Here is a 23,139-nt window from a genome sequence, read left to right as displayed (position 1 = left end):
GGGGGGGCGGGGGGGGGGGGGGGGGGGGGGATGAGCCCACTCTGAACTATGGGAGCCCAGCGGGGAGCGTCGGTGGCGGATGTTAAAGAGAAACTCGATTTTCATTAAAACAAAACAACCTAAACTACAAATTCGAATTAATCGTTAAAATCGATTTATCGCCCATCCCTAACTTCTGGTTAGAATTCCTTCAGTGTTCATTGTTCAGGAGGTTTTTACCAGGAGCTGACTTATCCACAGAGGTTTCCTCTCTAAAAGTGGTAAAAACACTAATAAAGACGTTTTACATGACAAAAATCTGAAATTTTCTGATGCTCTTGTCACAGAGGGACTGCTGACTACTAATGTAATGTAATGTATCAGGCTAAATTGATTCTCTGATGGTTGTTTTTCTGGAGTCTGTTTCACCAACCTGTCATAAAACATTTTTTGTAATAAATTCAGTGGTCCGTTTTAATTGTCGGTCTTTAATTTTTTACTGGATTTGATGTGACAGATTTGAAAGCGCTTGTACATACTAACTTTTCTTGGCTGAATTTGTGTCCTGACACACAGAGACACACTCTTTGTCAAAGTCAGTCTTATGTTTTTCAGTGCAAACTATCTCTCTCTCTCTCTCTCTCCCTCTCTCTCTCTCTCTCACTCACACACACACACACACACACACGTCCAGACCTGTATTTTACATTTCCTTGAAACCTTCAGGCCAGGCAGCGAGCTAATCACTGGTTTGAGGACCCAATTACCATCCACCAGTGTTACATAAGATCTTTGCATCACCTTGTCCTCTTTCTCTCTCTCTTCCTCTCTCTGTAATGTCTCTCGCTTGTAGGCGTCCATACAGAAAATCAAAGTCACGATTTGGGAGTTTATGAATGTCAGCAGCAGTGATGCTCTGTTAAACGGTGTGAACGGGCGGCTTGTCTGTGTGTGTGGAGGCGGCCGGCACTTTAGCGAGTCCATTAACGCCGTTTAACCAACAATTCAGAGGTGATTATCTCACTTACATCACCACCACTTCAGTAAGATTAAAAAATAAAAGCTCTGTTCATTCATTGTTTCTTAGAATAGTGTTTGTGAAGTTGATTCAAGCTGCTGGAAGAAGAAGAAGAAGAAGAAGAAGAAGTAGAAGAGTCATTGTTTTAACTCCTGCAGCTTTTAAAACAAAGTTTCCTGCAGCAGCGTAAAGCTCCAATCTGTTACTTGACACTGATAATGATGCTAGCTAGAGGAGAAGCCTGGTGAAGTTGGAAAGTCATGTAAATACATTCTTAACTGGTTTAGTGCATGCTGGGACAGACTGTGGCCTCTTGTTGATTTGTTCAACTAGCAGTCCAAACATCACGGTTATTAAGCTTTCAGCGTTAAGAACCAAATTTATACCATCAGAAACCATATTCATACCACAGGAAACCAAGTTATACCAGCAAAAAACCAAGCCTTTACCATCAGAAAACAAGTTTATACATCAAAAATCATGCTTAGCCCATCAAAACCCCCTTTTATACAATGTTTGTTTGTTTAACCTTACACTTATTAATAATACATTACAATTGTTAACATTATTCAAGGGGAAAGTTTGTGAAGCTTGAACCATGAAAAGATTTTACAGGAAAAAATGACTTCAATCATCAAAATAGTTCACACATTCATTTTCATTAATACGCTGTTTGATCAATGGACTAATGGCTTTAGCTGGACTTGTGCATTTTCATACGTTTTTTGTGTAAAAATCTAAATCTAAAGTAAAGTAACCAAAGCTGTCAGATAAATGTAGTGGAATAGACAGTGGGGCCAGACAAAAGTACTCAGTTTTCTTGAGTAAATTAGTTACATTCCACCACAGGTTATAAGCTTTGGTTTAGAGACTGAAGAAGTGTTCCTGAAGGGAACAGCATTTTTAGAAAGTTCCTCCCAGTCAGAGGAAATGCTAACAGGACATTAGCAGCAGCTGTAACAGCGAGTGCAGTCACACTAAAGACAGCTCATGTAGAGCTGGTTATTATGGCTGTAATGACAGACGAGCTGTCGACAGATGTCTGTTGCATCAATGTGATTTACATTCACATGTTCACTTTGAGTTGTGTCACACATCTGTCTGAAGAATCATTAAAGAAGAGCTGCACTGCTATGCTGCTGCTGCTGCACATTCTGCTAGCTTTAAAATCGGCCTGACATGTGACAGTGAATGCATCAGCTGCTTAAACTCAAAGTTAGCCAAAAATGTATTCCCTGTAATTTCTCACTGAGGTTATCTCTCTGAGACTTTGTTACATGTTTGTGGATAAATCGTTAAAGAGTTTCTCCTACTGTACCGGAGTGTAACATTTGAGTGAAGTGATTATTTTGTTAGTATTCAACAGCTCAGCTCTCACGAGGCTTTTACTGGTCACTCATCTCAGATGTTGAAAGCTCCTTGAATGCAAACAGAGCTACAACCAACAACTACCTACTTTCTCAAATAATGGATGATTTGTTTGGTTTACAGAATATCAGAAAATAGTGAAAATATCTGTCATTATTTCCTAGAGTCACAATTTATTTAGTTTTGTCTAAAAAACAAAGACAAACTAATAAAGAAGACATCAGAGAAGCTGAAATCTGTGAAGTTTGGGCATTGTTGATCTACAAAATGTGTATGTGTAATGTGTAATGCTCTCAAAATTGATCAACTAATTGTTTCAGCTCTGAACACAAAACAAACAACAAAAGTATGTGAACAAAGGTGTCCACATACTTTTGGCCACAAGACAGACTTGATATTAATCCTTTGTCTCTTTGTACAAGCTGTATCCTGTTTGTATTTTTAGCAGGATAGTGTAAAAACATGTTGACAGATTTTCCTAAAATGTAAAGAAAAACTAGTGCAGAGATGCCCCATTCTAAAACAGAACATAAATAGTGAATAATGAATAGTTTTTGCATTTTCTCATGAACTCCTGCCCTCAGCTGAATGGAAACAACCTGCCACATACATCACATGATCGTCCATCACTGTGCATAACTTGTCTAAAATATTATTGCATGCTGCAGCATTAAATCATTACTTCACTGGAACTATGAGGCCCAACACAGAAAACATGTTCATGATACAAGTTTGTCTAACTTGTACTTAATGTGTTAAAACATGGAAAACAGAGTCAACAGAGCAGGTAAGAAACAACAAGTTCCAGGAGCTCATTTACACTCAGACTTGTAAGAAGTTTTATGTTTCCTGGAGTCTGTCCGACCTCTGCAAGTCTTCTCCTCACAGTTCATCTCTCTCTCTCTCTCTCTCCCTGTAATCCCCCTCCATTTACAGAAGACTGATCTTTACAAACTGATGTCTTAACAACTCATAAAACCTGATTTCTGGCCCTCGTCTGCATTGTCCGACACAGTTCGTCATGCAGTCTCTGTGTTTGGACAACACAGCAGAGAGGAAGTAGACTGAAACACACACACACACACACACACATACAAACACACACAAACTACAGATCAGTGTTCTCCTGTTACTTTACATCAACTCTCCTGTCGGATTAAAAAAGTAATAAAACAAGTATGGAGGTTGATAATGCCAGGGGCAGGATTTACTGAAGGGAATTCTGACAAGAAACTATCATTTACTATTTTAAAATTACATGCCCATTTTAGACTATCAAACAGACAATCAAATACCAAGTTAATACCATCTAAAACATATGTTTACACCATCAAAAAACAAGTTAAGGTCATCAAATACCAACTTCATACCATCAAATACCAAGTTCTGCCCATAAAATGTCCAAAATTGGATTTTTACAAACCGTATCTGGGTTGGGACTTTAGACCTCTAAAATCCAGATTAGATTATCCAAAACCCAGTTTAAGCTTCAAATACTTAATTTAGACAAGAGAAAGCCCAGTTAGATCATCATATATGTAATGTGAACCACCACCACCAAAAAAAAAGGAAAAAGCATTTTAGATGATGAAATACCCAGTTTAAGCTATTCCATGCACAGTTTAAGTGTATCAAAACCTTATTTTATTTTTTTCTGTAATAACAACCTTAATTTAGACCATCAAAACACAGTTAACACAATCAAAACACATCTAGGCTATTAATAACCCATTTTAAACCATTGAACAACGAGTTAAGACCACCAAAATCACAGTTTAGACCTTCGAAATCAGAACATTGAAAACTAGCTAATCCAAACCCATTTTATGCTGACCCAAAATCAGTTATGGCCATCCAAACCCAGTTTATCCTGTTACAAAGGTGGTTTAAGCAATCAAAAACACAATTAAGATCACTTAATGTCCACCTTGAACAAATGCAAACATCCATCTAAAATCATCACTGACGTTGTCTCAGTTCTGTCTGATATTTCTCAGCGTGTCGCTCCTCACAGAGAAAAGATTTTCAGCAGTGGCTTTCGACACAAGCTCAAATCTCTGATGCAGAAATCAAGAACGATACACTGACATTTGAGCCTAACATTATCATCATCATCCTCATCGGCAACAGCCTCCAAACATTTCCTAATTCTCCTATCAGCCCCTGGGGCGTATTATGACTTTGGTTTGATTTATCAGAGGCGGCCTCTCTAAGTAGCTAACAAAGCTAAACAAGAGCTCCTGCCAACATGAGACGCAAACACTGATCGGTATGTTGTTAAAAGGACTCTGAGTTTATGATCAATCTTTTTAAATCCTCTGTAATCCCCCTCAAACACACACACACACACACACACACACACACATACTGTGAGTTTTGGAAACAATATCTTACGTCTACCAAATCCCACCATTTTTAGTTTACCTTTTCTACAAATTAGCAAACAAATTAGCATGAATCATTTCATATCAAACCAGCTGCATCTGCAGAGTCAGAGCCCTGATGAAGCTGCCTACTTTTTGCAGTCTCTGTCTCAATTCAGACTCCCCCACTTCATCATATCATATCTTTATATCATCTCTGAGACATGCAGCCTTCTTAAGGCCTCAAAGTCCCACAATGCACTGCATGATGATCAGTAGTCTAATGGTGCATTCAGTTGATCCTCATCTATTCATAGATACATACTCATATCGCAGCGGTGCCTGGACAGCGTGACGTGTGTGGTTGTGCTGCTGCCGTGGTCCTGCCAGATGCCTCCTGCTGCTGCTGCCATCATTAGTCATTAGTCATACTTCTACTGTTATTATACACATATGACTATTGGCACACATGTATACTTTTTAGTTTATTTTACTTTATTAATCCCCTGAGGGGAAATTCAATGTCAATTACACACAGGTCTGAAAGACACACACATGCACAAACAGGACCTATACATGCACAGTGAGGGGGCTGCCATGGTCAGGCGCCCCGAGCGGTTGGGGGTTCCTTGCTCAAGGGCACCTCGGCAGTGCCCAGGAGGTGAACTGGCACCTCTCCAGCCACCAGTCCACGCTCCANTTCTCTACCGTTTTTTTCCCCCGTTAAAGGGGTTTTTGGGGAGTTTTTCCTTATCCGTTGCGAGGGTCCAAAGGGCAGAGGGATGTTGTATGCTGTAAAGCCCTGTGAGGCAAATTGTGATTTGTGATATTGGGCTTTATAAATAAAATTGATTGATTGATTGATTGATTGATCTACCTGTAGGTAATAAACTGATCACATGACTAGACGTTACTTCGCAGGTAATTAACCTGCAGCCATCACGTTCAAAACTCAACTCTTCGTCGTTTTATGGGCTGTTGAGGGGCCGGTTGCATCAACTGGTCTTAAGCCTGGTCTTAAGCTAAGTCGGTCGTAACTTGGCGTTCTAAGTCCGACCTTATAGTTACGCTGGTTGCACCAACAGGGCGTAAGCCTTCTTCTCACTAAGACCGGGCATAAATCTTACGCCTAGTCAAGAGCAGGCGTAAGGTCATTATCAAGCTGCGCTCATGCACTCTAGAGCGCAGAGAGCGCAACTTGGTTATGGCACGTCTCATCCACCGTCTGTATACGAGCGGGCATTTAGACGGGAGAGGGTAATTAGGGACAGAAGCAATTGGACATAGCCTATATAATGACGAGGAGCTGATTGAGAGGTTTCAATTCGGTAGGAGAGATCTGTTTGAACTTATTGAAGAGCTGTCACCGGATTTACAGTTTGTGTTGGGCTGCAACGCAGCACTACCACCAGCCTTCCCACCAGGCAGGGGAATCCTCCCCAAATACGTCAACAATGATGTCACTGTAAATTGAGGTTTTCGGGGAGGACCCCCGCCAGTTGGATGATTTTTTTTGGAGGAGATGTATTTTTTGCCTTGCTGAGAAGATCTTTCCACTTCTTCCTCATGTCAGCCTCTGTATGAAGGCAGCCAGAGTCTCAACACGTATTGATGTGCCCCGTTATCTCTGTCCATACCAACTGTTTTTTCTTATTTGTGATACGTCTCTCTGCTGGCTGTACAGCTTGATTAATTTTCTAATTTCAGTGTCAGTAAAGTTTTTTGTTGATCCTTAATGTTTTCTTCAAATCTTAAACTGTAAATAAACTGTCAGCACAGATGAGAGGGGCTGTCAACTGTCAATTGTCATCTGTCAAGCACACGGGATGATTCAGCGGCGCGTCATTTAACGTCACTGCGCTCCTCTAGGCAGGCCGCGTGGGGCATTCCGGGGGCATTCACATGGATGCGCACAGCTAAAACCAGCATAGCTAAGACCAGGCGTAAGCCCTGTTGGTGCAACCGGCGTAAGTCCACTCTTTAAGACTGGTCTTAACAAAGACCGTCTTAGGAGTTACGACCAGGCTTAGTAAAGACCAGTTGGTGCAACCGGCCCCTGAACACACCATGGAAGATTCAGTGTTAGTGGGTGTTGCCTTTCTGAGGAGGCCGAGAAGAGTCTTGACCACTGCTGATTCTGGACACACATTATACTCTATCCACACACACACACACACACACACACACACACACACACATTTATACAGTGTCCCTGTGTGTGTCCTCTATTGTCCATCCTAAGTCCTCGTTCAGTGGATAAGCTGCGTTCAACAGGCTGAGCAAGAAAGAAAGAAAGAAAGAAAGAAAGAAAGAAAGAATGAAAGAAAGAAAGAAAGAAAGAATGAAAGAACAAAAAGATAGAAAGACAAAGAAAAAAGAACAAAAAAGAGAAAGAAAGAAAGAAAGAAAGAAAGAAAGAAAGAAAGAAGATAAAAATGAACAGAAGACAACAGGAAGACAGAACAAAGGAAAGAACGAAAAAACGTGTGATAGGAAGAAAGAAACAAGGAAAGAAAGGAAGACAGGACAAAAAAAGAATTAAATAAGAATGACTTAACAAACGAACCAACAAAAGAAAGAATGAAAGAATGAACAAACACATGAAAGAAAGAAAGAAAGAAAGAAAGAAAGAAAGAAACAAACAAACAATCAAAGAAGGAAATAAAGGAAAAAAGACAAAGAAAGAAATAAAGAACAAAAAAGAATAAAAACGAATGAAAGAAAACAGGAAGAGAACAAAATCAACAATGAAAGAACAAATGATAGAAGAAACACAAAAGAACGAAAGAAAGAATGACTAGAAGAAGGAAAGAACAAAAGAAAGAGTGAAAGAAATGACAAAGAAAGACCGAACAGAAGAATGAAAGAACAAATGAACCAACAAAAGAATGAATGAAAGAACAAAGAAACGAATTAAAGAAACACACAAAGAAAGAAAGAAAGAAAGAAAGAAAGAAAGAAAGCCACCAATTTGTGTCAGTCTCACTCAGAGAAGATGAATGAGAGGAGGAAGCTGTAGGTGCACTACGTGACAAGCGTGACAGATCAACGTATGACCACTTCCTGTCCAAATGCTCCTTCCTGTCAGTTTAAAGGCAATGTTAATCTACAGCTCAGTCTGCTCTCAGTCTGTCCATTTACACTGAAGGGTTCTCTTTACACTGTAAAAAAATTAAATGTTTTTACCCCTGACATTAAAACTTAAACTGTACAAAACGGTTTTACCCCTTCACATTAAAACTTACACCGAACAAAAATGTTTTTACCCTTCACACTAAAACTTACACCATACAAAAACTGTTTTAACCCTTCACATTAAAGGAGTAGCTCTCCTGTCTCATTGTACAGGAATGCATAATGACAATAAAGGCTATTCTATTCTAACTTACACCGAACAAAACTGTTTTTACCCTTCACACTAAAGGTGAAAACACACCGGCGCCGTACGACGCGCGTCAAAACAGACGCCCTCATTATTCTCTATTTACAAACCCACACCGCTATTGTCCTATTTTCCAGCGTGGCCACCCTTGAAAAAGCTCTTCTTTTTCAGAGAAAAGCCTATGTTGTATTTCCCAGCTCCCGTAGTAGCACATTAGTAGTAACCCACATTGATACCGTCGTTGTCTGATTGTTGTCCTGCGTTCTTCCCCGTCTTTTGTTCTAATTGGCGGTTGGCAACTACCACCGCCGCCACCTAGTGGAGTGGAGTGTGCAATAGAATTCTGGTTGACGCACTGTAGCGCAACGCTTTCTGTGTGTGTTGGGGGCGGCACTTGACTCACGTCAATGACGCCGCCATCATGTGACGCCGCCGGTGTGTTTTGGACTTCAAACTTACACCATACAAAAACTGTTTTAACCCCTCAAATAAAAAAAAAAAAGACACTAAAACCATTACAGCCTGCAGCCATGAACAAGCACTGTAGTTTAATCTGACTCTGTCCCACAGACACTGTCCTGCTAACACAAATACTCAGTAGAGCACCAAATGTGGATAATCTGCAGCTGGAAATAGTCTCCAACACAGTCTTTCCTCCTGTTTGTTTGATTGAAAACTACAATGAGCAGCAGTCTTTATTTTTTACAGTGCACCACAGGATCTTTCTTTCCTCTTTACTATTAAAAGGATGACAGTCCACCCTTTCTTCTGTCTTTTTAGTTAAGTTAGTTTACATTAGGAGGGATCAGCGGGCTGGGTCACCTCTCCAGCCCCCCTTTTAACACACACACAGCATGCAGTTTGTATTTAAGATGTCAGAGGTTTGATTCCTAACAATGTTTCAGAAACAACCTTCATGTTTGCCTGCAGGAGTTTAAATACGCCTAAAGGTTTACCTTTAAAATACAATGTATCAGCTCATTGAGCAGTAATCCCTCTCAGTCATCACTGATGACCCACTCTCAGTGTGTGGTGGTGTATTTATTTGCCCTGTATTTTCTTCTTATTTTCCTATGTTTGGGACGTTCACAGTGCTCAAGCACAGTGCACAGGTGAGGTTGGAACTTTATAAAACGGAGCAACCAGGTGCCAGACCGTAAGCATCCCAGAGGAAGCTATGAAAATCACATACAAAGTGGCAAGAAAACACAAATATAGCAAATGAGGGTGATTCTGGGGTTAATTTTCACTTTTACAATCACTAGGGAGTATGTTTGCAAACAGTAACTGACAATCCTGTATATTATGCCTGTCAGCGTGTCCTCATACAATGCTTTGTATGATATCCTATGAAAATGCCCACACAACAGTTCGTATGATATCCTACGAATTATTGACGCACGAATGACATTACATCCTTAACGTACAGTTAAAGTTACTTTGGTTAGGTTTAGGCAAAGAAACATGGTGAGGACGTACCTTAAAATGACCCAAAGTTCACTTGGTTCCAAACATGCATCTCTAAGGGAAAGTCCATGTTTTTGTGACCCACAAAGCACCCCAACCTGCCTCTTTATAGAGCACTCGCAACTGCTTCCTTGTTTACTCCTAGCACATTAATCACGAGATCACAGCCTTTCAAAACATGTAGAATATATATGAATTTGGGTGCATTACTTTTCATAGGAAAAAGTACGAACAGTTCATGAGAACAGCCTGTACCTTTAAAGTTTAATGTAAAGGCATTTACATTGGACATTGTTTTTGTTTTAACATTTCACTCATTAAGCTTCAAGACGGAAAAGAGCTGGAAGAAGCTCGTGCATACGTCTTCTGTTACAGGCTTAAAGCTGCAGGAACATTTATGAGGAAATTAGAGACGAAACATGAAGATGTAGTAAAACTTACTTACTTAACAAAGAAAATGTACAAAGTAAGAATAGAGCCATTTACTGAACTTTGGGTAAATTTCAAATATCTTTTCACATCATTAATAAATCCATAAACCTGGACATAGAGCATTCAAAACTCAATGCAAATACTTAAGTCTCCAAAAGTAGAACAGAAGCCATAGCCTTCAGCTATCAGGTGCCTTTCTGTGGAACCAACTTCCAATTTCAATCTGGGTAGACTTAAAACTTTACTTTCTGATGAAGCTTATAACTAGGGCTGGCTCTTATAGTTAGGGCTGGCTTAGGCTTGGACCAGCCCTTAGTTAGGCAGATATAGGCCTAGTCTGCCAGGGGGGTTCCTGATTGGTGGATCTCTTTTTGTCCCTCCTTTTATGTATTATTTTGTGATATGGATTACTATACATTTATTATGATGATCTTTTCTGTACACACGACATCTATTGCACATCTGTCTGTCCTGGAGAAGGGATCCCTCCTCAGTTTATTCCTGTGTTTTCTACCATTTTTCCTTATCCACTGTGAGGGTCCAAGGACAGAGGAATGTCATATGTTGGGCCTCTGAGGCAAATCATGATTTGTGATATTGGACTTTATCAATAAATTTGAATACCTGACACAACCAATGAGCAAATCCCTCAAACACGCTGATACCAACCATTACTGTTCAATTAAGAATGTGTATATAAAGTCAATATCAGGTGCAACATTGCTTTTTTGTTTTACTTATAAAAAACAAATGCATCTACTTTTAAATGTTAGTCTATTAGGCACTCACGTTAGCCTTGTTCCTTCTTCACCTTACATTTATTACTGTACTGTTTCTATTCTTATGTTGTGGCTTTTGAGCAATAATGGCAAAAGAATTTCCTTTATGATCAATAAATCTTATCTGGATTTAATGACTAAACTAAGGCCATTTCTACAAACATACTGGTTCACAGTAAATCTTTGGTGACATGACTCCTCTAACCCCCCAAACAAGTTGGTCTGCACCTTTAAAGTCATCACATGAGAGTGTTCCGATCCTGGTGCAAACGGTGACAACGTTAACAGAGTTAAGGTGGAATTTTATGTGGGCGTGTGAAAGCCCTCAGTGAGGACTGTCAGGCTCAGCCTCGCCTGCGTGGGACAGAAATCTGCTCCAGATCCCGAGAGTCGACGCCCTGCTCGGCCTTATTGGCACCACATGTGAGTCAGCGGGGCTGTGTTAGTAAACACACACACATACACACACACAGAGAGCGGCCTGAGATGTGAAACTAAATCTCTGTAATGCTGTCAAATGGCCGGTAAACAAAAGTGGTAAGGAGGCATTAAAGCAGCCTCTCATCTGAGAAGAGGAATGTCCTGAATGCCAAACTCGCTCACCGTCAGCTGCAGAAAAGAGAAAGTCCCGACTACACACAACACATACTTTCAAAATAAATTCTTCATTTTGTAGGGCACTTCAGTCATTTCAGTCTTTTGGTTTGGGTGGATCAAAGCAAAGAGACGAGACAAATGATTTGGAGGAAGAAAAGAGGAGGACATCATGTTCAGATGGTGAAGCAATACGGGGCTGGTGTTAACTTCTCCAGTGCTTTACTTTGCAATAAACTGAATCTCTTTGAGTTTTGGAATATTGGTCCACCAAAACAAAACATTCATCACCATTTTCTGACCGTTTCTGGACCAAACATTAGAGAGACGCAATGATGAGTTGATCAAAAGAACATTTATCTACAACTACTTTGACAACTGATTAAAGTGAGATACCTCAGGTGAAAACACAGTACACTTCATACACTGGTCAGTTTTGAGATTTTGGGCTATTTCTGGAAATTTGAAATAATGCCTCATCTGTATATACATATATAAACATAACATTTCAGAAAACTTGTAATACAAAAGATTTCTTAAGTTTTCTTAATGTAAGTTATCAACTGGGGAAGTTTCAGGTGACACCTGTAAGTTAAAATCTTTACCCTAGTGTTGTATTTTTGTTCTAAAAATGAATGATGACGTTTTCTATCTGTGCCGCTTCTTTTCTTAAAATGAGTTTTGAATCTACACTTCAGTAGCACTTACAGGTACCACAGTTTAGTAGTTTCATTCCTATTGATATGTGAAGGTTTTTACAGAGGAGTTGGTTCATATATCATTCAGAGCCTGATTTATAGAACATTTCAAACCTTAAAAAACATCTTGAAAACTGATTTTTTTATTCTGTTTTTATGGCTGTTGCCAGTATTTACTAATTAATGGAGTGATAAAAAAGATATTCTAAATACCCTCTCTAAAAACCTTTGACTCTAATATGTCAACAAAATGAAACAAGAATTTTGAACCTGTCTTTGTCCAATGTTCAGATTTCTGTTCTGCAAATGTATGCAAACCGGCAAATATTTAATTAGATGATGCATCATTTTCATATTTAAACAAAATTTAGAAAACTTGTGATACAAAAAATAATTGTCTTATAGTAAGTAATCAGCTAGGGATGTTTCATGGTGATATATATTACTTAAAATTGTTTTTTCTGGGGCGTCGGTTGCGTAGTGGATAGTGCCGGCGCCCCATGTACAGAGGCGACGCCTCGCTGCAGCGGTCGCAGGTTCGACTCCGGCTTGCAACCCTTTGCTGCATGTCACCCCCCGCTCTCTCTCTCACCCCATTTCACTCTGTCCTGTACATTAAAGGCAAAAGACCAAAAAATAATCTTAAAAAAAATTGTTTTTTCTTGTTATTCTCTCTCCTTAATTGTTTAAATACTTTTTCAAGCAAAAACAGACAGAAGTTTAGTGATTCCAGCTTCTCAAATTTGACAATTGGCTCCTTTTTGTTCAGATATATGATAGTAACTTAAATATCTTTCAGTTTTTGGATGAAATTAGACATTTTTAGATGTTATCTTGGATTCTTAAAACTTTCTGTGCATGGTTAATTGATTTATGGAGAAAATAACCAGCAGTAATGAAAATAACCGTTAGCTGCTGCCTTAATCACGTTTAAGGTCAGCGAATCCCTCACATGCAGTCTGACAGGATCACAACCAGGCGAGGACACCCGCCAGGTACAGTAACCAATCACAGCTGAGATCTGTGTTTAATACAGATGAAAGTAAACCGCAGCCTGAAGGTGTTCAGACTGCATGCAAAGACACAGTCAGAGGCCACGAGACACAAAAAACACAAATGGTTGTGAATTTACGTAATTTGCAACAGATGGTTCAAATCAGTTTGAGAAGTAACAGTATTTGTGTCGCTGAAGGTCTTAAAAATTAAAAGATGTAAAACTAAAGGCGATCCAACTGAAGTGAAAATAGAGGAAAACGAGGATTGCATTGTTAAACTTTTCCGTCATGTGCTTCTGCTGTTCAGTGTCAAATTATTCCAGCAGTGATGTTCCGTTTCGAACATAAAGACAGAAACAAACAAGATGGACTGTGGGAAACAGGGACTGCCTCTTCAACATCAAACCAACTTCAACTGCTCTGTGCTGCTCCTGCACTTATCTGTCATGTTTCCATCAGCTTTTATTGTGTTTTCATTGTTTTAACAAAGTGATTTTGTGGCAGGTTTTTCATTTTCAGACCTCATCTACAAACCAGATTTCTCTCTCGAGACAATAAACTTTGAGCTAAATTGGAGTTGAAGTGCCAGCTTGTAACTCCCTCTGTCTGTCTGGGTTCCCAGGCCACTTTATTTATAATGAGAGAGCAGATAAGCTGTCCGATCTGACATCTTCAAATACCAACATGCCAAAGAGACTCCGCCACTGCTTGGCTCGGGTTTCACTGACGACTTTCTGACACGCTAAAGGAAACCACATCCAAACTGTGAACATCGATAGAGTCTGAACCTCAGCAGTCCACCATCACAAGACAGAAATAGGGACGCACCTTCAAACAGCTGTATTTATCAAGTTTCTTGCCAAATTCTACATATTACAATATTACATTTGAACACATCATGAGAACATGATAATTAACCTTCACCAAACAATCATTTTACTGAATATAGCTCAAACACATCATTGTGTAATTCAATACAACCTCCATTAGCTGCTAGTTTGGGCCACCAGCTCCTAACAGCTAACATTAGCTAGCTCTCCTCCTATCTGTCACATGATGCCATTGGGTCCAAAAAGACTTTTTCCCCACTGACTTACATTGTGAAAGAGACATCTGCAAATCAGTGGATAAATATATTTTTTTGAGTGTCACAACCCCACGAAATAACTCATTTCACCATCAGGATTTGATTCTTTCAGTCTGATAACATTTTGAAAGTCCTGAAGAGCTGCATGATCCAGCACGCTTAACAGGAAGTTAGTCGCTCAGCCAGTGGAAGCCTCTAGCGCACCAGATCTTCAGTATGTGCCCAGTGATGCCAAAGCAACGCAAATCATCTGGGTAATTTCATAAGTGGCAGTTGAAAATGTTTTGCTTCATGTGCCACCGAACAACTTTCACAGGAATGAATGGGGCCCCACCTCCAATTCTGTATCCAGGTCTCTTAATACAGCCGAGGCTTGAAAGCCCAGCGCCTGGTTCTGGGGGCGTGGTCTGACCAGCGTCCGTTGTCACAGCGGATGTTGTGGTGTGAGATTACAAGAATGTCTGTAGTAATATCCTACATATTTGTGAATTCAAGTACATTTTATGAACCTAAAAATAGAAGGGTACTGTCTACTGGCAGTTAGCGGGAACTCTCACGCCGCCGACACAGACACTTTTGCCAGGCAACAGCACAGAGAGTAAAAACATGACACATAAGCAACAGTTTGACAATAACATCCAAAACAGAAGACTCACTCTCAGTGGTTTCTGTGACAGGAAAATGACTTTCAAAATACTCAAAATTACAAAACCAACCAAAACACACGGAACCTTCTATAGACCACACCTCTCGTTCCATGGATGAAGTGTGGACGAAATCATCACAGTAAATAAGTAATATGTATTAAGTAAAGTATATGTAAAACAGCAGTTTACTTCAGTGGATCACCTGGGACCAGCCGAAGATTCACAACTTTGACTCATGGACATTTTGAGAAACAGGGCAGAAGCTACAGAATCAGTCAGACCTGACTGACCAGAGGGAAATTAAAAAGCCAAGAAGAAGTTCTCTTTTATCTCAGCAGGAAAACTCTTATCACGACTGTTAAAGTAACAACTTCCTGTTATGACACATTAACAACATTTAACAATTAGCCACTTTTTCCATACAGCTGCCCATACACACACACACCCACACTCACACCCACACACACAAACACACACACACACACACACACACACACACACACACACACTGGGAGTCTTCCAGTACAACCAGTTTCACACAGAGAAGGATTGGAAAAGTCTCTGTTTCAGTTTGGAACACATCTAAAGTCAATGTTGGTCTCCCTGTGTGGTTTAAAAAGAGAGGAAGAGGGACTGTTGAGTCTGCAGGAGTCATTCAGGGACAGTTACCAAGGTTGAGATGGTTTACTTCAATCTTTAATTCTCTCTTCTCTTTCCCACCCAATCCTCCCTCTCTGTTTCAACTCGCCTGTCTTTAGCAAGGCCACTGCTCGCTGCCTTCCTGTCCTCCAAGAGGGACGACACAGCGTGCTGGCAGAGAGGAAAGAAAAACAGCGACATCTCACTCTGAGCATTTTTCAACATACCACGAACATTGCTCATTTTGTTCTGACAATGGCTGATTTATGTCTCATTTTGGAAACTCTACCCTGGAGAGACAGGAAGACAGGAGCTACTTAAATCTGGACAAAATAAAACAGGTCAGTGTTTCCCCTGTATGCAACCAGCAGTAGCGCACCGCCACTGCTGAAATATGACCGCCGTCATTTTGGCTTAGAATCTACGGTTATATTATTTGGCGCTACGGACGCTTCATATCCAGGCCTATAGAACAAGTCTACACCTTGTCCTTTTATTAAACAAACTAAATAGCCTTATGTTATTTATCTTATTTACATGATGGCATTTCATTTCTGTCTCTACATGGTCGCGCATTTACAATTCTCCTCTGCTCTCTGTATCGCGCACGGCGGAGATTCACCCCAATGTGCACACACACACACTCACACACACACACTCAAGTGAGCACACCAGAACGTGGCTCGGGAGGCATTTTCCTGACCGAACCCGACCCAAGTCTGAGACATTTATAACCAAGCCGGGCCCGAACCCGCAGCACGGCACTAATGGAGCAGAGCCTGTGTTGCGTTCAGGCGTTGTCACGTAAATAATAAATTCCAGCACTTGAATAGGCCATAGCACAACACAGCAACATGTCAAGTGGGCCGACCCCAAGCAAATTTTTTGAGTTTTATCCCAATGTAGGATTGAGTCAAAATAAAGTACAATGTGTGTGTTCATGGTGATGAAGGATCCCAAAAACTCTAATGTTAGTACAAACATTCACTGCAGTACAGAACATCACTATCACTTCTCCTTTGCTGTGTGATCTTCTGTAAATCTACAGCATCTTCAGATTTCTCCCAGTCACTCTGTGTGTTTGCGTTTGGCAGGTCTGGACACAATCTCTAGTTGTTTACTATTGAGTGATTCATCTCCTCAGACATAGAGCATCTTTGGCGGCTGGTCACACATCAAAGGAGAGCCAAACGATGTGGTGGGACGACGTCGACTACAGCGAGTCGCCAGAAATTCAAACCAGTTACGACTGCACGGACACAACCATAAACACGCTATAAACACGGTGAAGCCACGTCACAATAAAAAAAAGTGACAGACATGGAGAGAAAAGGTAGAGGAGTGAAGAGGACAGAAAAAGTTGAAAAGCAGCAGAGAAAACTTGGAGATGGAGAGAAAACAGGAGTTAAGGCCAAGAAAAAAGACAAGAGAAGAGGGAATCAAAAGGAAGCAGAGTGAAAAGAAAAATGTAAGCATGAGAAAAGAAAACAGAGAAAGGAAACACGCTAATTATGGTTTATTTTCACATCAGACAGACGTCTTTGTCTTCCTATCCGCTGCTGAGAGCCACTGTTTCCTCTCAGTTGTCGGAGGCCAGTGAACCGGCCCAAAGCTCTTCGCAGGGTTGCTAGTTTGAATCCCCAGACGGACCCAGCCACCAGAATAGATCCAACAATGACCGGTTTATTCAGTCTGCCAGAACAGGGAAGGGTAGACTGAGGTTAGAGAGAGCAGCAGAGAGGGAGGGCAAGATGAAAGTGGATTGTGGAATGTCGCTAATGATGTGTTCAATTAAGTTCAATTAGCCTAATTGTCCTCTGTGTGTTGGGGAGCTACGGGGGGAAGATAAACAGGGTCGGAGGAGAAGAATTTAAATAGAATAGGCTGATGGAAAGAAAACGGTGGACAGATAGATATTGTGTCGGAGCTAAACGGAGGTTGACACTCGGTATCCGCCAAGAATCCAGTCGTCCCTCCACTCCCTTACTCACCATTTCTGTTGCCCAAAATAATTACCGAAGTCCCTGAATGCATCAGTTATTCCCAACAAAGCACAGGATCGCTGGCTGGGTGCAAAATATTCTCATGGCGGGCCGCGTTACATCTTAGAAACACAACATCAAGGTTTTATCAGTTTCTATGAGAAGTGGCAAAGTCTTTTTTGAAAGCTTGACGCAGGCTTTTTAACCTCTTTCAGCTCAGACTTTAATTTTTACAGCACATTAAAAGGATTCAGTCAGCTAAAAAAATAACCGCAACGACAAAGGTAGATGAATATGTCAACAAAACATCAAACACTTCCCATTTCTTACCAACAGTCAATGCTGATTTCATTTCACATCTTAACCCAAACCATGATCTTTCTCTGTGTCTAAGTAAGTTCTTAAACCAAAGCTTAAAGTAATATTTTACCCCCAAAAGGACCATTTGTACATGAGTACGAAATTTTTGTTTTTCTCACATGCCTCCAAGGTAAATGGAGAATCCGGAAAAAAAAAGAGAAAATTCTTATTGACTTTAAGTAAAAAGGGTCCATGTTTAACAAAAGCAAAATTAGATCAAATCATCTGTTTACAAACTCTTACACAACTTGTGCAGTATAATCCAAGTCTTATTTATCCAGTCAGATGATCAGTGCTTCACAAATAGACAGTCCACAGGGAACTGAATGCAAAGTGACAATCTATACTCACTCAAAAGCCAGACTCCACTGATGAAAAACAGTACTTTTACAACACTAAACACAGGAGCTGCTGCTCTACTGCTGTCTTGATTTGTGTTACTGTGTGACTTAAGTGTTTCAAAGGGTTTGTTCTGATTCACCAAAGTCACACAATGAGACAAACAAACTAACTGGTGGAAGCAGTGGAAGACCAGCAGCTCCCATGTTCAGCCAGGTAAAGTTACTGTATGTGTCAATGGAGTCTGGATTTGAAGAGAGCGGAGATTATTTTCACTTTCAGTTTAGTTTTAGGTTGTTTTTTTTTCAGTGTGTGAAAATGCATGTTTGTGTTAAGTACTGAGCATACGACGAATAAATAAAATATATGAATAAATAAGACTTGGATTACACTAAGTAAGTTGTGTTGAATTGAATTCTCCCTTCACTGTGGATGCCTGCAAGAAAAACAAAGTTCTCCTCATGAATCCACAGTAACACTGGGTAAGTAACTGGAATACAAATGATTATTTAGGGGTGAAGTATTCCTTGACTATAGAGGTGTCAGATCAGAAAACATGTTACAACAGCTGAGTGATTGGTCACCTGGCTGGTTTGATTGTCTCGAACTTGAAGTACATCTTCTTTTTGTTATCTCCACTAAGGTGACGTTTACTGTCACTGAAACGGATTCTCTTCAAAAATGGTGTCAAAAGTCAGTAAATCTGAACAAAACTCATAACAGTCCTGAGCAGCCTGCAGGCATACAGCCTCTGACAAAGTCAATCAATCAGACAGATGGAGCAGTACGAGAGGCAAAACTTTGGGTAAAAAAGTTTCTAATGGGTTCTGTAGAGAATCTGTCCAAAATTTAAATGGACCTCTGAGTGATGTTTGCAGGTGTTCTAGAGGAGTCTCTAAGTTCTTGATTTTAATAAAAATCTTTTGTGTAACGGGACTGAAACAGTTCAAATGTATCAAACAGACTTCACTGACGTACATAAAGTGTTTTAAAAGGGTTCTAATGATGCTCTCATTGGTTTGTAGGGGCCTGTAAGCAGAGAGGATCATTTAAATACAGGTAAGAACAGTATCCTGAGTAGTATCTAACAAAGAAAAAGCAGCAGAAATAGCTGATTTTACATCAAACAGAGGAGATCTAATAGCTTCTAACGCCAGGTTTATCCACAGAGAGGAACTCTTTAAGCAGCAATACATTCTGTGTTTTGCTTTAAAGAAAGCTGCTCCTCTCGGCCTGTCTGCACACATCCAGTTCATAAAAATCTTTTCCATCTGCTGTTCCAGACTCTCGCCTACAGAAACTCAAACTGCATGAACAGAAAATCCAGAAGGAGACGTCACAGTCCCGCCCACACTGCCTGACTGACAGGTGAGCTCGTGGAAAGTGCTGCACGGGGATTTCACAACCATCAGCAGTCAGCACCAGGACGAGGATTTTGCTGCACTGAAAAATTGTGTTGCCTTTTCCACTGTGGGGGGGAGGGTGGGGGGGCTTTTCCACTGGAGTACTTTGCTCATACAGGTGAATTTATGTGTGTGTGTGTGGGGGGGGGGGGGGGGGGGGGGGATTGGTTGTGTGTTGGGGGGGTAGTAGTAGTAGCAGAAGAAGATGAGAGATGCCAGTAATGCATATGGCAACGCTCAAAAAGTTATTTTTAGTACGATCACTGAAAATAGCGCAGCTTTACCAAATGACTGAATTTGCCATATAACATCAGTTACAGCGGCTGTATAGTCGGCAAATCCAGTGCTTATGGTAGGTTAGCAAGTTAGCGTGACTGACTCGTGGCTATTTCAGTAGCATGAAAGGACATAACGTTAGCTACAGTAGCTGTAAAGTTGTCTCATCCAGTGCTAATGGTAATTTAGCAAGTCAGAGTGACTGACTTTTAGCTGTTTCATTAGAATTATGTGTCATAATGTTAACGCAGCTGTATAGTGGACTCATCTAATGCTATGGTAAGTTAGTAAGTCAGCATGACTGACTTGCAGCTATTTTATTTGAACTATATGACATAATGTTAGCTACAGTAGCTGTGATGTCAACTTATCTAATGCCAATGGTAAGTTAGCAAGTTAGCGTGACTGACTTGTTGATATAATATTACAATGATATGACATAACATTAGCTACGGTAGCTGTAAAGTCAACTCATCTGATGCTAATGGTAAGTTCGCAAGTTAGCCTGACAGGCTTGCGTCTATTTCATTAACAATGAAATGACATAACGTTAGCTGCAGTAGCTGAGAGGTTGACGTATCTACTGCTAATGGTAAGTTAGCAAGTTAGTGTGACTGAGTTTGGGCTATTTCATTAGAATGAAATGATATAACACAACTAAAGATAATGTAAATAAACCTTTCATACATAAGGCTAACTCTGCCACAATTACGTCAGATAATTTTTCACCGGCACTTAATGACTCTCTGTTACCTCACAACATCATCAGAGTCTTAAGATATTTTTGTCTGTTTATTTATTAGTTGACATTATTTGGATTATAGTGAAATAAACTGTTTAGCACGTGTTTGTCATCTTCTGATGATAGATAATAGTTTAAACTACAATTAACCGTGTGGTTTCTTCAGCCTTTAAACGTGAAAGAAATAATGACTTGACATTTATCATGATATTTATCAATATCGACTGATAGGAAAATTTTTGACCTGATAAAATCTTTGCCATACCGTCCAGCCCTATCACACAACTACTTCTTTCTTCTCCCTACCTTCCTCTCTCTCTCTCTCTCTCTCTCTCTCTCTCTCGTTTTGGACTCCTACTCGCTCTTTGTCGCTACCGTCTGTCAGACAAGAGTTCCAGCATTCTTACTGCTTTAAAACACACACACACACACACACACACACACACACACGCGCACACACACACACACACACAGTGACACATGAATCTACTCTGACTTTAAGTAGATAATGAGGTATTCTTTGAAAACAGCAGGAGGCGATTACAGAGGTTAGTGCGTGTGTGTGTGTGTGTGTGTGTGTGTGTGTGTGAGTGCATATCTGACGGGTTCGGCTGAGTGAGTATGCAGGTGGAATTAAGCAGGTGGTGGACACACACACACAGAGTGGTCATTTCCAACACAGCTGCTTTTTTGTCTTTTACACACACATACACAAAACTGTAACACATGCAAATATTTGCTCACACACACACACACACACACACACACACACACATACGTAACACATTCCATGACACAAAATAAAAATGCAGATTTACACACTGACTCTCGAGCTGCTGCCATTTGTTCACACACACACACACACACACACACACACGCACAACTGAAGTGTAACTACACACCCCTCATCTTGGCCACCGTCCATACACACACACACACACACACACACATTTTGTCTCTCTTTGCGTGTCATTCCACATACACTGATGCAGACCTCGATGCTCGCACACACCGAGTCATTTGTACTCACCAGCCTCAGCAAAGGTGATGATCTCCGTCGTCTCCTGCGCGTCTGCGCTGTCTCCTGTCCGAACTGCTGCCGCGGCCGCTCCTCCCCCTCCTCCTCGACCTCCCCGCCCTCGCGCCTCCTCCTCCCCCTCGATCTGCACACTGCCGTCCTCTGCCACTCGCCCCACGTGGAGCTTGCGCAGGGCGTTGAGGAGCGCGGCGCGCGGCACAGGCCGCGTGATGTTCGGCCGGGCTTGGAGGTGCAGCATGTTGAGGATGTGCCTCTTCACCGCTTCCACCACATCCTGCTGGGCCGCCTCGTCTTCTTGGTCATGCGCCACCATGTCGTCCGACGTGCCCCCTTCATTTCTCCTCATCCTGGCCAGGGCGCAGGAGGGGCAGTGGGAGCTGGAGGCAGCATCCGGCAGCGGCTGGTGGTGAGGATGGATGGTCAGTGAGAGCGGCAGAGGCTGAAGTTTGGACGCCGGGTCCAAGAACGAGCCGCAGTTCTGGACCAGCAGCAGGACGGTCCAGCTGAGCAGAGGTAAGACAGACATGATGGCAGGAGTCACCTGACTGGCTGCCAGGCTGGATTTGGTGATGCTGCCGGATGTGGATGCTCAGGCGGAGTCAGAAAAAATGAAGAAAGTCGAGTTTTGTCTGAAAGTGTCTAACCAAAAAAATTCAGTCCTGGTTGATGAAAGAAAAGTCGTCTTCTGTTTAAGATTCACCTTCCCTCCTTCCTCTGCCTCCTCTCCGTCTTATTGTCTTTGTCTTTCTCCTCTCTCGTTCTCTCCTCAGAAGTTTGGAAGCTGCAAAGTTCAGCTCAGCTCACAGTCCACCTGCGAAAACGGAGGGAAAAAAAGCTGCAAAGACACAAGAGAGAGGAGGACAAAAAAAAGAAAAAAATGCAGAGAGAGAGAAAATGAGTAATCCTTATCTTTTTTGTCAGGGACAGATGGCTGGAAAATGTGGAGGCGTCACAAGAAAGAAAGAAAAAGAAACAAAACAAGAAGAAGAAGAAGAAGAAGAAACTCTCAGATGTGATGAATGGATGATGAAAAGGGAAAACTCTGGAGTGCAGGAGGATCCTTGTTCCCGGGGTGAAGTCGCTGCAGAGTGTGTGTTCAGAGCGTGTGTGTGTTCGAGAGGCAGTTTGACTAAGTTATCCCAGATGAAGGGAGTTCCTCTCTCTCTCTCTTTTTACCTCTTTTCCTCTCTCTCTCTGTCTGTGTTGAATGCGTTCCCTCGCTCACCAGTTGAATGGTTTTACCGGAGTGGGCTGGACTCTCTCTCTCTCCTCGCTCTCTTCTTTCTTTCCTCTCTCTCGCCCTGGCTGCCTCCTACCATAATTATACCTCCCTCCCTCCTCCCTCCATCCCTCTCTCTCTCTCCTCCACTACAGTCTCCTCCCATCTCGCTCCGTGACTCATAGCACTTCCAACTTTTACCTTCTCTCTCCCTCCCTCCTCCCTCCCTCCCTCCCTCTCTTTCTTTCTTTATTTCTCCCCTCCCTCCCTCTGTTCGGCTGTTAATGGAGCAAAGCTGGGATTCCTTTATCCCTCCCTCCCTCCCTCGACT

General features: G+C 41.4%; 1 protein-coding gene across 1 annotated transcript in view; it reads right to left on the bottom strand.

The window, feature by feature from the left end:
• Positions 1-22,552, bottom strand: part of inhbaa (inhibin subunit beta Aa) — a 26,399-nt gene extending 3,847 nt beyond the window's left edge. The window contains exon 1 of the mRNA XM_050056504.1: positions 21,581-22,552. Coding sequence (XP_049912461.1) covers positions 21,581-22,115 — 535 coding nt within the window. The 5' untranslated portion in view covers positions 22,116-22,552. The remainder of the gene's footprint in view (positions 1-21,580) is intronic.
• Between the last annotated feature and the right edge of the window lie 587 nt (positions 22,553-23,139).

This window comes from Epinephelus moara, chromosome 11 (genome assembly GCF_006386435.1).
Source record: "Epinephelus moara isolate mb chromosome 11, YSFRI_EMoa_1.0, whole genome shotgun sequence".
NCBI lineage: Eukaryota > Metazoa > Chordata > Actinopteri > Perciformes > Serranidae > Epinephelus > Epinephelus moara.
This window is presented reverse-complemented; position numbering and strand designations above follow the sequence as displayed.